The sequence below is a fragment of the Geospiza fortis genome, unplaced genomic scaffold (assembly GCF_000277835.1).
Source record: "Geospiza fortis unplaced genomic scaffold, GeoFor_1.0 scaffold108, whole genome shotgun sequence".
Lineage (NCBI taxonomy): Eukaryota > Metazoa > Chordata > Aves > Passeriformes > Thraupidae > Geospiza > Geospiza fortis.
Genome location: NW_005054439.1, coordinates 1,446,550 through 1,463,602, shown reverse-complemented (window position 1 = coordinate 1,463,602; position 17,053 = coordinate 1,446,550). Strand labels below are relative to the sequence as shown.

Genomic DNA, 17,053 nt, shown 5'->3' with positions numbered 1-17,053 from the left:
CAGCAGGAAAAGCTGCTTCTTCCTGTACTTGGGAAAACAAGGGACATACAAATTCCATTATGAGTAGTACATTTAACTGTTCTTTGGATAACTTAGAAGAGGATGCTGAGATTCTGTCTACTGAACAAGTCAACATGGGCAAAGAACCAGGTTGCCCTGAGAGAGAATATGTACACAGAAATGAAGAGAAAACTTCAGATAAGGAGCAGCCAGTAGATAAAGAACCTCAAGCATCTGTTAAATCACAGATCATATATGCAAACCCTTATAAGAAGAATGCTTTTCTCCAAAAGTTTGATTGCCAAGAATCGGGATGCAGGACTTCTACGTGGAAGGTTAGAGCAGATCCTTCTAGAACTAATTCACTAACAGGTGGGAGAGAAAGTAAAGAACTGAACAGTTTTGTGGGTTCTGGGAAAAATGCCATAATAAATTGTAAAAGTGATTTTGATACGCCAGAGCAGAGCAATGACTCTGAAGAAAAGGACTGTTCTATACAAAAAGTTAAGTATGTGAAGTGTTCTGAATGTGTTCCAATGTTTAGAAACAAACTGAGAGCTTCCAGCAGGATTGCATTGGGTGCTCTGGAAACTGGTGCAATTGTTGATGCTGATTACCGAGTATGTGAGCTTCATTCAATGATGCACCCAGGAAGTACTTTCACAGTTAGTCACCTAAAAGCAGACACTGTCATGGGTATGAATACACACTGTGAACCAAACAACTCTGGAGATACTGCAAATGAGTGGTCAAGTGTGACTGGGGAGAGTTATCCTGAAGACTCAGCCTCTTGGAAAACGGAATGTATATTAGTAGCCTCTGAAAATACTGAGAGTGATAATGAACTCATGGAGTCTAACATAGATGGATGCATCAGTCACAGTGAGGAAAGTCTATTAAAATCTGGAACATCAAAAGAAAGCCCTGTGACGCCAAATGCTTCAAAAAATAGGTTGCCACTATGCAAGATGTTAAGCAGATTCTCAGAAAATTGCAGGCTGACTGTAAAAACCAGTAAATTAAATGCAAGAATGTTAGCACTTGGCAATTTCTTAGAAGAAAATGATTTTGCTAAACTTCAGTCAAATGGGAAACAAGGTTTATTACACAGTGTTGATATGGGGGTCTCAGTATTTGAAGAATATAATAGTAATAATCAAACTGCTTGCAATACAGGAGAAAGCAGCACTGATGTTATCATAGATAGTGGTATAAAAAAAATTTTTCTCAATTATCTTCCAAATCCAACCCTCTCTGATGTAAGGTGCAGTTGTCAAACAGTTGGTCAGCTTTCTGAACCACAAAAGACAGTATTTGAGAAGTTACATATGGTGGAATCAGAGTCTTGTGCTCTCAAGAAGAGCAATAAGGGGAAGTGTAAAGAGCAAGAACCATCTGAAATCTTGACTGTTTCTACCAAAACAACTGCCCAAGTAATGCATACCAAGCTATCAAAGAAACTGTTTCAAGGTAAAAGAAAAAGAAAGACTCAGCCAGTTCTTGCAAATGCTAATACTTCTGTGGCAAAAAAATGCTCATCTGAGATGATAAATAAAATCAGAGAAGAGATAGGTCCTCCTCTGCCCCCCTTGCTACTGCCTCTGATTGCTACTCCTCCAAAAACTGCCTGTACTGTGTCCCTGGTAATGTCTTCTACAGGTCAATTCTCTCTGCTTTCCCCTCTTGATGACCTGATATCTCCACTATGCAAAACTCCGGTTCTTCCTCTCACGTCCCCATTAACAGATACTCCAGCAGTAAAATCTGCTGTTTTATTTTCTCCTCCCTCGCCCTCAGAAATGGCAGTAGGTAGAAGGATTCGCTCCTCACCTTTGAAATTTTGTACTTCCATTCCAAAGCATGCACTTCCCGTTCCAGGAAGATTTCCTCTCTTTGCAGCAGTTAATGCTGGTCCAGGTGCCCCTCAGGAGAACTCTGTGAAAATATTGGACACTATGTATCCAGAGCTGTCTGCAAGGGCAAGGACACTAAACATTCTGAAAGGCAATATTCAGCTTAACCGATGTACTTTTTCAGACAGCCAAAGTTTGCCAGGACCTGTGTCTCAAGTAGGTGGATTCAAAGCAATTGCGTCTACATCAACTGCTTTTGTTAAAGCTGGGAGCAATTTGAAATCTCCTAGTGGCAAAGATGAAGACAAAGATGTGCAAAATCAGCAATTCTTTTCAAATCATCTCGGAAAAAGGACACTACTGCAGGTATCTATGCCAAGAAGTGCCAAAAGACTGAGGCTGGAGAGTGAACCGCCAAGGATGGAGCCCAGTGATGTTACTGCTGTCAGAAATACTAAAAATACCATCTCTGAAATGCAGGAGGCTTTCCATGGTATAAGCTATGAAATCAGTGATTCATCACAGTGTTCCAGTTTAGAAGAATCATTACCAGTAAAGAAGGATTCTGACTGCCAGAAAGTTTCTTTGGCATTAAAGAAAGTTGCTGAATCCTGTTTTGACTTGTTACCAGTTATCAAAGGTCATGTGTATGTTGGTAATATCTCAAAGATTCCAGTAATGAGAGATGAAGAGAGAGAAGTTGTCTATGAATTTGGTATAAAAAACAAGGTAAGTAGCATAATTTTAAATTTTGTTGTTTAATAATAACTTCTGTGCAGATGGAAAGAGTCTAAGTTTGTAGTATTTGAATTCTCAATTGTTGTGGCAATGTCCTGTGCCAAAGTGTAGTCTTGAAAGGTTATTAGAAATCTAAATTTTTAAACATAAGAAAATACAGAACTGCACAAGAAATTACTTTTCAGTGGTGTCCAAGATGCAAAATTGCAGTTATAAATACATATGCTTTTCTGATGTATGCATAAACCACTTTATTTTTGCAGCATTTTTTGAAGTGGACAGTATTAACAGTTGTAGGAATTTCTCCAAAATCACTCTATTTTTTTTAATTAAAAAAATAAACTTCAATGTATATACTGGTATATAATTTAGTTCTATGTTTAACTTTACTATTCTATATCAGGTTATCAAATTTAATTTTATTGGAACATTCTTCCCTTATTTTATTTCTCAGAAGTTCCTTAGCATCAGTGCTGAAAAATTTTGCTTCAATTGCCATCTTTCTCATAGATAATTTGTAGTTTACAGCAGAGCAATTCACCGACTAGTACATGGCAGCATTTTGTCCTGTTGCAGTCCTGATATGTAATTAAGTTCTCCTCAGAAGTTGCTACCAAGATCTCAGGCCTCTTTGTTAGGAGTTGTCAAGTCTGTTAACTTCATAGAAGCAAAGCTTGTAGCTTTATGTTTTCAGGTCCAGCCAGTAGCAAGGCAGAGTACATACTCCTAGTAGAGAGACATGCACACAGTACACACCTACTCTTATTCCCTTGTCTGGTTAGTCAGGTTGAAATCCTGGTAGAGGAAAATACATTCATATATATACAGATAATATGGATTCCCCCAGCAACTAACATTAGGCACTCAGTATATTCAGTAGGTGACTGATATTCTTCTCACTTCTCATGCACTGACAAACTTAGAGACATAGAAGTATACACACATTCCTCCAGCAGCTGATCTGGACTTGTGTCTGGGCCTCAGACTTGTGGTCTTTCAGGTAGCTGGCTTAGATCTTCTGGTTCCTCCCAAAGCTAACACTCGGAATCCCTGTTGTCCACAGATGCCCAGTCTGAACTGTGTGCTCTCCAGCACCTGGCTCCTAAACCTCTCATTCTACTCCCCACTTTGAGGTCTTACTCTAAGCATCCCCTAATAAGTCATGCACACTCTGCACAAACCCAATGTTCTTTTTCCTTGCATCTCATATTAAGTCCCATGTTACTATAGGCAGCAACATCTGCTCCCCATCTCCTGCAGTGTGTACAGTGATCTGGAGAAAGACTGCTGTTAGCTTACCTAGTAAATCTCACACCTGAACAATGGGCTGTTTGTCCTTCTGTGGCATCTTTGGAAGTAGCGAAGTCAGGGTGCTTACCTTTGCTCTGATTAGGTTATTTAGGTTACTCTACCTGTCATTATTCCTCTCCTCATTCCTTCTACTTGTCATTATTCTCCTTGCTCTTTGAGGAAGGCTGTTGTTAATCACATAACCAAACAATTTATATTAAAACAATAGTAGCCCTGTTCTTCATTTGTTTATCGCATGTTTATTCTGGGAAGTTGCCTGCTCCTCCCTCTTTTTTCTTTCACTGGTTGCCTCTGATTTACTTTCCTGCATTTTATATATATGCAAACAGTGTTCTTGCAAATAAGATAGTAGTTCTTTTTACTTGTTATACGACTACAATGTTGTCAAGTATTCTTCAGTAACAGTCTAACAATATATTTTGTGTCTTACAGCATTTAGCAGAGTCCTTGCTGCATGTTATTCTCAATAAGCTGAAGGCTCAGAAGAATGCCCCAAATTATAATTTCAGTCAGGCTTTGTGTCGACTCTATGCAGGAATTTGTCGACAGTTGGGAGATTTGGAAAGAGCCCGCCTTTTCTGCTATAGTCTACTTAAAGAAGGTATAGTGTGGTTTAGAGCCTTATATCGTAAATGTGCTGTGTGTCTTTGCTGTAGTGTGTCAGAATTATTATGTTTGTAAAAACAAACAGAAATCCTGTTCAGGGGTTGTTTTCCTCTTCAAGGCTTGTTTTCCAGAACTTTTTTCTGTAATGCAGAAATATAGACTGTTCTAGAAGAAATTCCCCTTCTCATAGTTCCACCACATCTGTACTGTAGTTTTGTGGTGACCTGGGCTCTTAGTAGTCTACTTATTTTTCCAAGGAAATATTTAATTTAGGACACTCTGTGCTTTCATTTCCCCACTGTCTCCAAAATGATAATGTCATTTCTGTGAATTTCGTCCTTTTAGCCTATTAGTATTTTCTTATTTTAATTGAGTAGGTATTTATTCATAAAGTAAGTGTGATTTAAAACCAGGTATTTAACACAGTGTCAGGAGCTGGAAAATACCTTGATCAAAACAAGGATATTTTTATAATATATCCTCCTTAAAATCTTTTTACTTTCTGTTATCCAAATTCTTGCTTTGTTGAGAAGTTTTTTCCATTTTCGTTCCCTTCTTTTACTCCCCTGCCTTTTGGTCACGGGAGCAAAGTTAACACATATGTACTATTGCAAAGTTAAGAATCTTAGTTTTGGAAGATTAAAACTCACTAAGTTTGAAAATAGTATACTGGTATCTGTGTTTAACATTAAAATAAAATTCAAGAGCACTGACAAGCAAAGTGCTAAAGCCTGAGATTGTTTCAATTACTTGCTATGTTTCATATAACATTCCTGTCTTTTTTTTTGTTTTAATATTAAAAAGGTTTGTGATTTCATTTTGTTCTTAATTACCATTTTTTGAGGGAGTGTATTATTTTTGTTTTTCTTTTTCGAATTCCTGTTTTCCCCTCTGTTTTTCTATCCTTCAGTCTGTTATAATTCTACATTTACTTCTTTCATGTTAATAGTTTTAATACTGCACCATGATAGAAACTATTACTTGTCAGATATATATTTTCTGCATCTAAAATAATAATTAAGCTTTTTGTTTTGCAGTATCTTACTGCTTTTTCTTTTTGTGGGCTCTTGCAAATATTAAACATTTCCCCTTTTTTCCTTTCTTTTTCCTAAGATCCAAACTTTAATAGCTTAATGCAGACTTTTATTGAATGATTTTATCTTCTATACATTGAATTGCATAAGTTTCTATTGTCATTGTTCTGTGGTTTTGTAGTAATTTTTTGAGTGAGAACAGCTGTAAACACATCTTAAGTGCTGTTTAGGCATTTTAAAATTTGTTTGGTTTTATTTGATTACTATGCATTTATTTTTGGGTTTTCTCTTTCAGGTAATTTCACATATTCCCATCAGAATTATCGCAACCCAAGCTACACAATTACCAAATTCACTATAAACAATCAGTATGGCTTCTTTAGACCAACATCATTTGTTGTCTTGATGACTTGTCCATCGTTTTTGTTCTGTTCTCCTTTCAAGTATTCTGCCTTAAGTGACTATAAATAAAATGTTACCTTTCTGGTTAATTTTCCTTTCACCTCTCCTCTGTTCCCTCCCTTTTTTCTTTTTTTAATTTTTTTTATGCCCCTTGAACTCTTTACTCATCATTGAGTGAATTTTATAAGTGTTTAAAATTCCTGGGCAGGCTATTCTAATTGCCAGTAATTCTAGTTCATCAGCAGTCCTGATAGAAAAAACTGAATTCTTCACATGATGAGCAGCTTCAGAGTAGAAGTTCCATCCAAAACACCTCATTGAAGTGTATATCCTTTATGTTCATGAAAGCTTCTTGATTTGATATATTTTGATATGTTTTCTAGTACTTAAGATCTTTCAAAAAATGTAGATGTTATGCTGAAGTGAAAAGTGAATTCAGCTTTTAGATTTCGTTCTATTTTGTATAGTGTTTCAGGCATATGCATTCCAGTATAGCATTTCATGCATGAAAGTAGTATCTGCTTTTTTACTTGTTCCAATGTATTTGTTATTGCTTACAATCTACACATTCATATTTTATCTTAGTATTTTGCCTTGGAGCTCTCAGCTTTGGTATTCAGAAGGGTCTTTTGGCTTCCCATTGATGGTCTGGAACTGTCCTGTCAACTTATAGTTGTCAGATACTTGCTCTGAATTACTTTATTGAATGAGGATTCTTCAATTATACAGAGTAGCACAAATTTTTACATCTATGGAAGTATAAATAGTAGCATGCAACATTCATATATGCTCACATACAACTTGCATAATATGCAATTTCTCTGACAAAGTCTGGGAAAACTGCTGAGGAATATCAGATTTGAATTATGTGAAAGTTCTTTGCAAGCTTTATATATATATCCATATATATAATTACATATAATTTCACAGGTGTATGCATGCAAGGTATTAGCAAGCACTGTAGATTTTTTTTTTTTGACTAATTCTAGTTTGGCCCAGTGATCAGAGTGCTTATTTGTGACTGGAATGTATTAGGTAGGTTGTTGGAGTGCATCTTCCAGTCTAATTGAATCCTAAAAGAATCCAGTTTCAATGCTCTAAGACCACTCTCCTTAGTGAACTAAAGTGAAGTAAGAAAGATGAAGGGAGAGGGAGTGAAATTACAATGGGGGAGGTGGCTTAAGGTTTGTTGGGGTTCTGCTGGTGTTTCTTGTTTGTGTTTTTTTATTGGATCTTTTCTTATTTAGTCTCAGGACTGAGATGTGCTAGTAATACTCCCTTTCCTTAGGCTTCAGTTCTGATGTGACTTCTGTGCCTTTTTTCCTTGTTACCTTGCTGAATGTACTAGCTTTTAATGCCGGAATATACTCATTTTTGTGTTTTAAAATGTTAAAAATTTACTTAATTATTTCTTTTTTTCCTTAGACTATCCAGACTCAGAAAAATTGATTTTATTTATCACAAATGTATGGTCTGACATATTTGTCTTCCAAGGTGCAATTAACAAAGCTATGCAATTAGTTGTCAGGAATAATGCAAGCAATGAGATGCTGGCCTGTTTAAGTGCTTATCTCAACTGGGAACAGGTAATGTCTGATTTCATTGTCAATATCAGCTTTTGTCTGCATTGGTCACTTTGCTGGCTGAATCAAATCAAGCAACTTTCTTTTCTAATGAAGGGTGTGAATATCCCATGGAGGCTGTACAGTTGCACAACTAATGCCGCTTCAGGCATTTTCCCCCTAGTTGTCTAGACTCTACTAGAATACAATACTTTTCTTGTTTTCCCATCTACTGAACATTAAAAGTAAAGGTTGTTTTTAAACTTTTAACTAGAGCATTGTTGGACTAGGGAATTCTTTCCATCTTTGGAACTGTTCTTTGAGATGTTTCTTTCTTTTGCTTTATATTGTTGCTTTTTAAAATATGTATTTGTTTTGTCTTTTGTAGTTCTCTGTGTAACAGGTAATATGTTACTACAGTTATTTTCAAGATGAGCCTGTTTCTTTTTACTCATGATCTTTTTGGAAGGTAGACTGTAAATACTTGTTTATCACAAAAAAACTCAATTACATAAGCAGTTGGTGTGATTAATACAAAACCAGTGATACCAGGAGAAGGATGATGAGTGAGAACTGACTTCAAGCCTTTGAGCATTCGCCAAATCATTTAATTTCTATCAGTTTTCAGCAGGCACGTTACCATCCTGAAAAGAATGTTGCAATAAAGGAAAATTGAAATAATTGGGAGCAATTTTATATCATGCAAATGGAAAACCAGAGATGCTTTGCTTCTAAAGGAGTTTGTGTAACAGGCTTGTGTGTCTGTTTAAAGGCTAGGGCCCCATATATTTGAAAACTCCATATTAATGCCAGGCTTGCTTCCTGGAAATAAAATAATTTTGTATATATCAAGTGAGCAAAATCATATTGATTCATAGCTGTCCTAGTTCTGGCCAGAACAGGGTTAATTGTTGCAGTTGCCAAAAGTGAGCATGGCTGGGACTTGGAAATTAATTCTGTACCACCTCACATCATTACCAGGGATGTGGGGAAGGGAGTATCTTCCAGGGAGAATGAGTCCCTTCCAGATCAGCGTAGTGTCGTGGAGGGAGAGGTTGTGTACTGTTGTTTCCATGTGAATTGTTGGTCTCTCTTTTGTACCCTCCGTTTTTAGTTTTTTTTGTTATTACTGTTTGTATTCTTATCTCATTGCTGTTTCCAGTAAATTGTTCTTCTCTCAATCTGTGATCTTTATATTCTGTGCCTCCAATTCTCCTCTCCATCCTGCCACAGAGAAGAGGAAGGGAGAGGAGGGAGGAAGCTAGCCGTACTTGGTTTTAGTGGGAGCACTAATCTGTAGAATACCATTCCTAAACTATGACAATAGCTCATCTCTTCCCTAACCTAACATGCTGCTCTACAACTGCCTTAAGGAATGCAGTAGTCTTACTGCTGTCGTCATAGCCTTTTGGTGTTGTATGATTTTTTTCCCTTTAATCTCTGAAGCCAGCCCTGAATTTAATTTGGTATCACTGAAATTACAGCCCCCTAAACCTGCTTTAGTGCAGGAGTGAATTAATTTGGCATGGATTTGTATCTGTTTTTTTTACTATTATATCACAGTTGTGATGTAGCATTAATCTCTGGTATTCAGTTACACTGTGCTGCAGTCCCTGTTTAGCAAAGAATTTGTATTCTCCATTCTATTAGGTTACAGCTTTTAGTATCATGCCAGTAGAGATACACATAAGAATGTCCTAGAAAATGTTCCTGGAAATATTAATTCTTTGCACTCACACTACCTACTTTATTAATGGATCTCTGGAATATGAGAGCTACTGCAGCTCGGGAGAAATACTTCAGAATTTTCTATATTGAAGATAGGAGATGACATCATCCTGTCTGTAAGCTCTGTTTTACTTGGGTAGAAATACAGATAAAAATTTCAAGTAGATTGTGATTAACAGTCTGTTATACATATAATTTTAGGAGAAGATTGTTCTACTTCTGAAAGTAAAGCTCACTTGGGATGGGTATTTATTTCTTGGTCAAAGCATGTCATTTTAGTGACTTGCACCATGGCAGAACTTGTCAATTATATGAGGTTTTGTACTGAGGAGATCTGCCAAGCACCCATTCTGTTTATGTAATAAGCTTAGACTTTTTGTATATGTCAGATATTCAAAAAATGTTTGTTTTTATATTTCCGTTCTTCCCTTAGCTGTTTAATTGGCAGAATGGTTTCACATGGCATATTTATTTACCTCAACTATTGAAAGTATTTGCTTGCAAATTCACCCCTAATTAAGAATAAATAGTAACAAATTTTAAAATTATTTTTATTAGACTAATTATTAGACTATATTAGACTAATCTTCTTGCACTGGAAAAACACATTTCTTACCTGCATTGAGAGAAATAAAAATCCCCAAATTGTAGGAGGAGATGAGAGAGTGGGTGTGAGATCTGTGTTTTTTCTTGTTTGGGTATGTTTTTCCCAAACTCTCCTTTCAGTAAAAGTGTCAGGAAAAATACCTAGTACTTGAAGGTTTTGGTTTATGTACTCTATTCGTTTGTGCTAATTCAACCCAAAAGTTGGATATATGGTGTAAGATGCTGTACACAGTCAGTATCAAATATTTGTAGAGTTTGGTTCTGGGCTGGTAATCTTTTTATGCATTAAGATAATTACCTTCTAAAATTCCAGAGTTCATCTTTAGATGCTGGTATTATGGTCTCAAACCTGCTTTTAGAAATGCAGTCATGTACAAAAGTAGAATTTCACCTGAGTGAGCAGTATGGAGAAGATCTCAGTGAAGATGCTTGGCAGTATATATTTGCTGTTGATTTACTCTGCTCTCATATGAAGTGGGATTGGACACATGATAACGTTATAAGGTATTGTGGCAATCATGACTTTCAAATGTTTTCCTTTGTGTTTTTTTCTGAGGTTTGTTTTGGTGGTGTTTTTTTGTTTCCCAAATTCATTATGACTTAGCTTTTAACATAATAAAATGTTGCATAGGTATTTAGAAAATGAGGATGTTTCAGCTTGATGAGACCTAGATTACTGTGTATGTGTGCATTATTTTAAGATAAGAGAAATAATCAATGAGGAAATGTAGTATTTTATGGTATTGTCCCAAGAAACGAACCCTGTTAGAGCTATTCTAGTAAAGAATTGCTTTCAAAATAGCTATATAAGATTTTGAGATTGTCTGTCAGTGATTGTCTTCTTCTGAACTTACTTGTTGAATTCCCCTTCCCCCACAGTAGAAAACAAAGGTGGAATTTCTGATATGAAAATAACACTGCTTCCGTGCTGGAAGTGAAATATATCCATACTCATTAATGTATTATCTTGATTTCAGTCTGATTTTAATTCTAAAATAATTATAATACTTAGAGTCAATGTCTTAAATTTTCTTTGAACCTAATATCCAGGATATGGACTGCTACCATACTTAACCTTGTTTGAAAGACTCCATTTGACTGCTACACTGATCTGACAGCCTTGATTTTCTATATGGAGGTTACATGACTTAGGAGACATTTGTTTATCTGTGACATAACATAATAAGCGATACTTATAATCATCATCTTGTATATAAATTCCATACCTTCAGATAGTAAAGAAGATTTTTTTGTTGAAATACTTTCAAAATTAATACAAATTAGCTTCAGTGAAACATCTGTAGTCTTAATTAAAGCCATACCAAGGTGATTGTCTCTTGAGTTGTGCTGGTAGTAGGTAACTAGGTCTATCAGCATAATTTTAAGGATTAAAAAAGTCTTACTTTGGGTCATTTTAGGTTTAAAAACAAGCATCACGTCCTACTTGTAACATACAAACTGAATTTTCAGTCATATAAGAAACTTACAGAACATATCAGCATGACATTTGAAAGCAACATGATTTCATATACATTTGTCAAGTCAGTCTACGTAAAGTTAGTAATAAACAAAAGAGTCATTTGTGTATGAATACTATAACTACCCCTTCATGCAGTATGAGATTTTCAAATTAATTTTTCTTTCACAGCAAAATGCTTTGGCCTTCTATGGATAACTGGATAAAGAAGAGAAAGGGGCATGAAACTGCTCAATCAGTTCGTGATAGTGTTATAGCATTGACACTCAGGCTAATTGGTAAGTAATCTAAATTCTTGGTTGAACTTCTATTTTGTATAAGTATGTCTTTATGAAAGTGTCAGGCCTGTCTGGAAAGGGGGTTGAAGTATTATTGAATTTTATTGGATCTTTATGCAGGTATTTTCTGTTTATCAGCCCGTGGAAAGAAGGTACTTAAATTTTCAGAGATGTCATATTGATTCATGATAACAAATACCAACATGTTTTATGTATTTAAAATAAAATTATCTGTAGCCACATATAGAATCATAAAAATCCTGAGTTGAAAGGGACCCACTGGGATCATTGAAGTCCAACTCCTACCCTGCACAGGTCAGCCCCAGGAATCACACCACGTGCCTAACGCATCTTGAAATCAGACAGGATTGGTGCTGTGACCAGTTCCCTGAGGAGCCTGTTCCAGTGCCTAACCAACCTCTGGGTGAAGAACATTTTTCTAATAGCTAACCTAAACCTCCCATGACACAGCTTCATGCCATATAGTTTCCAGCAAAATGTATAAAATGCAGTTTTTTATGCAACTTAATACCATAATAAATTTAAGTTAGATTAATTTATTTGGGATCTAGGTGGCATTTGATGTAAATATATATAATTTGAGTTTCAATAAATATTTTCAATATGTAGGCTATATGACAGGGTTTATTTAAAAATTGCATTCTTTCTGAGTTTTACACTTAAAAATTGTAAACCTATAGGAGGTTGAATCAATCTGATGAAAAATGCCTTGGGGTCTTTAGTTACACAAGGAATAAGACAACTCTTGTTCCCAAGACAACATGGTAACAGGAATTTTTTGTAGTTAAAATTTGCATTTTCTGTTGATACTTTGACAGACAGACATTTGGGAAGTATAAAAGCTGGGAAGTTGACTGTCTAAATAGTCAGATATGTAGTAACACTTTTTTTCTTTCAGGTCGATTAGGACAAATAGGTTTGAAGGAAGGCTATCTTGCTGCAGTGAAGAATATTAGTTCAGTAATTGGACTGTTTGTACAGCATGCAAAAGAGGAAGGTAATGCTCTTTTAGAGGAACTTGAGTGTAACATCCATAATGTGAAGTTTTGCAATGCCAGAATATAAATTAAGGCACACATGGGAAAACAGCCTGCTCTTGCAGTTTTCATTAGTGTATAACAGGTCAAAGTTTTCAGTTTGAGTCCCTTTCTGTTACAAAGTTAATGAGCTATTAACAGTATTACCTTCTGTTTGAGACAGAAAAAATGTGAGATGGTTTCAGACACCTTGGAATTGGACTGTTTCATGTAAGAGCCTGTCAGCTGCATTAGATATCACTTAAAGGGTGCTTCTGACTTGAGCAGTAATAGCTAATTTTTTACTTGAGCAACTTATGCTGAAGCTTACTAATAAAATTGTTGTCTTGGGAGAAGGACAGTTCAAGGTACTGATGAGATGAAACTAGGCCGTTAGAGCAGCAGAAATCCACATTGTTAAGTTACTCTGGATGTTAAGTACATTTTGCAGTGAAGCATTTGTTATTGTTTGGGAGCTGTTTTGAACCACCTGTATAACTTCTCTTCCTTGCAATCTCAAGTTCTAACTTGGTAGTGTATGGTGTACAGCGTATATCTGTTTTTCAGACTCATTGTAAACCTGACTGCTTTCTTAAGTCTGATTACTCTTAACTAAAGTCACTAGATTCTCAATTCCTGTACGCCCTTCGAGTACGAAAAAGTTGCTGAATTGGAAAACTGGAAAGCGTTAGTATAAAATGAGATGTTACAGAATGTGTGTGCGCGTTGTCATCTTTCTGCGTTATGGTGTTAGACATCACAACTGTTGATGTGTTTTATTTTCAGTTCTTGAATAATAGTTTCTATAGATTCAAGATTCCCTAAAACATTTTTGCTTATCAAAAAGTTTCTATAAGCTGATTTTTGTTAACTTTTTGCAGCTATTCCTTGGGGTGTGCAGCTGGCAGCCATATATTCACTATGTGACTTGGGTTCAAGCAATCCAGAAGGTATTGTTGAGGCCATCCATACCTGGAGAGCAAAAGTTCATGACAACATCCCTTCTGCTATCACCGATGGCATAGCTGAAATCACCTCTCTGTGTGAAATGGAGATAAACTAAAATATAGGGAAGTGGACTGATCTATAGGAAAAAGTGCCTTACCAATTAAGCAGTAGTTGGTTCCAGTTAAAAACCATACCAAGTGCTGTGTCTTCTTGTATTTCATGCTTTTAATCAGAATGTCTGATCATACAAAGCAAGGTCAAGTATTTTATTTGGCTTTTCTGTTTGAAGGAAGAGTTTTTATAAAATAAACAAAAATACTTGCTTTTCCTAGTAGCTAATTAGTGATCTGAAAATGAGTGCATCTTGAACTCCTGATATATTTCTGGTTTGATGACAATAAAAATCAGTAACAGTTTTCATTTTTCTACCTACATCAGTTTGGAGTATGGACTATTTGACAGAATATTCAGCGTGACTTGAAAATCTGGCTCTATTATTTTGTACTGTTTTTATAAAGTGACCATTCAGATAGCAGAACATTCCCCAGATTCCGTTTTATTTTGCTTGGGTTGTCTTATAAACTTAATTTAAAATACTTGTGGAAAACAGGTAGGAATTTACTTTTTTTGTAGCCATCATGTATGGAGTAACAGATACTAAATCTAAACTTGTATATATGGTGTATTCTGATGTGTCTCACATTTGATATTTTTTCCACTTGGAGAATTTTGTGTATGTAAATAGAGAGTTGGTTGAAAAAAAGTTCATGTTTCTAATGATAGCTTCACTACACTCTGTTTTTGTATCTTTCATAATAAAAGAGATGAATACTATTGTGTTCTTGTTGACCTTTTAAATAACCCAGAGTTAACTGTGTTTGTAGCTTATATAAATACTGTTTTGGGGGGCAGCAGGAAATTGCCTGTTGAGGTAATTTCACTGAATGAATTGTCCATAACATTGCAGTTCTGGACATCTCTCCAAAAGTTTCTGGTATGCTTTGGAGGCTTGGGAAGTAGCTTCAAAAAATTATTGAAAATTTGTATTTTCACTCTGTGGTTGTGCCCATGTTGAAGGGGTGAGCTTTGCTAATGCAGATTCTTATTGTAATGGGACCTAGCTTCTGACAGAGTTTTGTGGTGCTGTAGAGCAAAGTGGCCATTGATTTCAGTTGCAGCTATAGCTGCTTGCACTCTGGACATCAAATTAACCTCAGTGAGCTCACCACAGACAAATTCAGTCAATGAAAAATAATCTAGTAGTATTGGTGATACCTGTGCACAATAGGCATTGCTACAGATGTCTGTCATGAAGGCTTCCAATTTGCCTCAGGTTGAAACTGTATGATGTCTGCGACTCTGCACATTTTGGTGATTATGAAGGCTTTGAGGATTTTATGTGTAACCTTCATTTACCCTTCTTGCACTAAAATGAGTACAAAATATCTGAAGTGGAAGAAGTCAAAAGAAAACACAGGTTGACTGTAAAAGAAAGTATGGATCATAAATCTGAAAACTAAAGGAAATGGGAAACAGAACAAATAAAAAAGTAAGAAACAAAGTGAGTAGAGGATCACAGATGCTTCAGTGTAAAAATATTGCAACCCAAAAATCTTCACAGCAGATAGAATACCCATTTCCTTTAGAATTTGTATAAAACACTGGCATTTGAAGTATGTGAGATTCACAGGAGAAATACCAGATTTTTCCAAGACAAAAAAATCTAAAACTATACTAATTTAAAACCAAATGAAAAAAAAAATTCAACCTACCCTCAAACCATTTTCATGAGAAATATTCTGCTTATGTAAGAAAAGATTTTGTGTGTACTGGAAACATAAAACTGATTTTAATTCTGTGTCCCTCTCTACTGCCCACCCAATCAAACTGCATTGGAATAAGTAAAATTAGAATAATTGATACCCTGAAGGTATTTGCTTCTGTTAAATACTAATCACTCATCATTCATCAAAAAAAACTTGTAACTCCCACACACAGTGTCAAATTTACCATATTTAAAAAGCTATAAAATGTTGATATCCATAAAGGATAGTGATTTTCAGTATATGGAATGCTTTATCCATCTCAATATTTGTTCAAAATACTAAAGTCCAAAATAGCCATTAAAACAGGGATTTACAGGTTTCTATCATCATTTGCAGATTTTTGCTTTTTTTTGGTTCTTGCATAAATATTAAGTGTGTAGCTTGTCAAAAACTATGTGTATCAGGAAATGTTCAAGTTTTCACTTCCTCCATGCCTTCTCATATTCCTAAACCAAAACATGAAAAACTGTCTTAACTGCTAAGACATTACTGTCAACAATACAAGGCTAGACAAAATGCTAACAGTCAAAATTCATGTTAGATTAAAATACTCAGCTCTAGCAGTTCTCCTGCCTCAAATACAGAAGACAGTAAACATCTATAATAATTTATTTATAAGGGTAATTCTGGCTATAGGCTTCTGAGTTCATAACAGTATTATTTGATATTTGAAAAATACCTGATATGTATTGACTCCAGGAGAAGAAACTTGTCATAAATATTGGAGAGCAGTGTAACTTTGTCTATGTGTAGATGAACAGGATACTGGAATAAGTTGGTAAAGAAAAAATTTTATTTATCTATTTTTCTTGTTTAGTTGCTTTCATACTAAAAGTTATTTTTAGAGTGTCTGAATCCTAACATGTTGTACTGGCAGAATTATTTGATTGTTTACTCAGTCATCCCTTGCTGGAATACAAATTTTGGACATACATACCTTTTATTTAACTTTGTTTCTACAAAAAGTAGCATCTTTGGGCTTGGCTATGTGTTACACCACTAGGGTATTTTCCAGGATGATTCTGCCTTCAAGGTATAGTAGGAAATGTTTTTCAGTGTGAATTATTTCTTCATAAAATAAAAAAATGTTGGACTCTAGACTGCTTAAAATTAATCTCTAGTTATTTTATCAAACCCTCTGATACTGATGTATGGTCTGTTCTAGCTTCTGCTTTCACCTGCCTGTTTTGAACAAAAAGGATTTCTGATCTGGACACTAGAATAAGACCAAAGCAGTTGTGAGTTTTCCAGCTTGAAATGACTAATGAAATTACATGCTGTACTCTGTTTTAATTAAGGAAACTGCATGTATGAGTGGAAACCAGTCCAGAAAACCTGAAGATTTGTTATAAAGAAGCTGAAATTACATGGTTAAAACACTTTGGAGTATCACCATTTAGCTTACATTCTTCCCACTATACCTAATTTTTCACTTCAAGAAAAGTCAGAGACTACTCTTCAAAAGATGGACAAATTAGCAAGAAGGATTTGTTTAGAGACAGGATTTGCAATTACACTGTTACTGGCCTGAATAGGCTGAAGTCTTGTTTTGCAAAATTCTGAAACTCATTTAACTGTTCAGGAGTTTATAAATCCATGAAATGCTAATGATTTTGGGTGCTCTGAGCCCATCTATTGCATTCAATT

At 35.4% G+C, this 17,053-nt stretch overlaps 1 protein-coding gene across 3 annotated transcripts; it reads left to right on the top strand.

Moving 5' to 3' along the window:
• Positions 1-36: 36 nt before the first annotated feature.
• Positions 37-16,504, top strand: ICE1 (interactor of little elongation complex ELL subunit 1). 3 transcript variants are annotated; one of them, XR_004082402.1, is made up of 8 exons: positions 37-2,582; positions 4,335-4,503; positions 7,370-7,530; positions 10,154-10,344; positions 11,489-11,595; positions 11,911-12,019; positions 12,515-12,613; positions 13,514-13,535. XR_004082402.1 is itself a non-coding variant. In XM_031062161.1 (7 exons), exons 1-7 carry the CDS (start codon positions 60-62, stop codon positions 13,693-13,695), a joined length of 3,432 nt encoding a protein of 1,143 aa, XP_030918021.1. In that variant the 5' UTR covers positions 37-59; the 3' UTR covers positions 13,696-16,504. The 3 variants fall into 3 exon arrangements, 2 of the variants coding, with proteins under 2 accessions (XP_030918021.1, XP_030918022.1); XM_031062161.1 differs by lacking the exon at positions 11,911-12,019 and having other exon boundaries at positions 13,514-16,504; XM_031062162.1 differs by lacking the exons at positions 10,154-10,344; positions 11,489-11,595; positions 11,911-12,019; positions 12,515-12,613; positions 13,514-13,535 and having other exon boundaries at positions 5,838-7,498.
• The last annotated feature ends 549 nt before the right edge of the window (positions 16,505-17,053 follow it).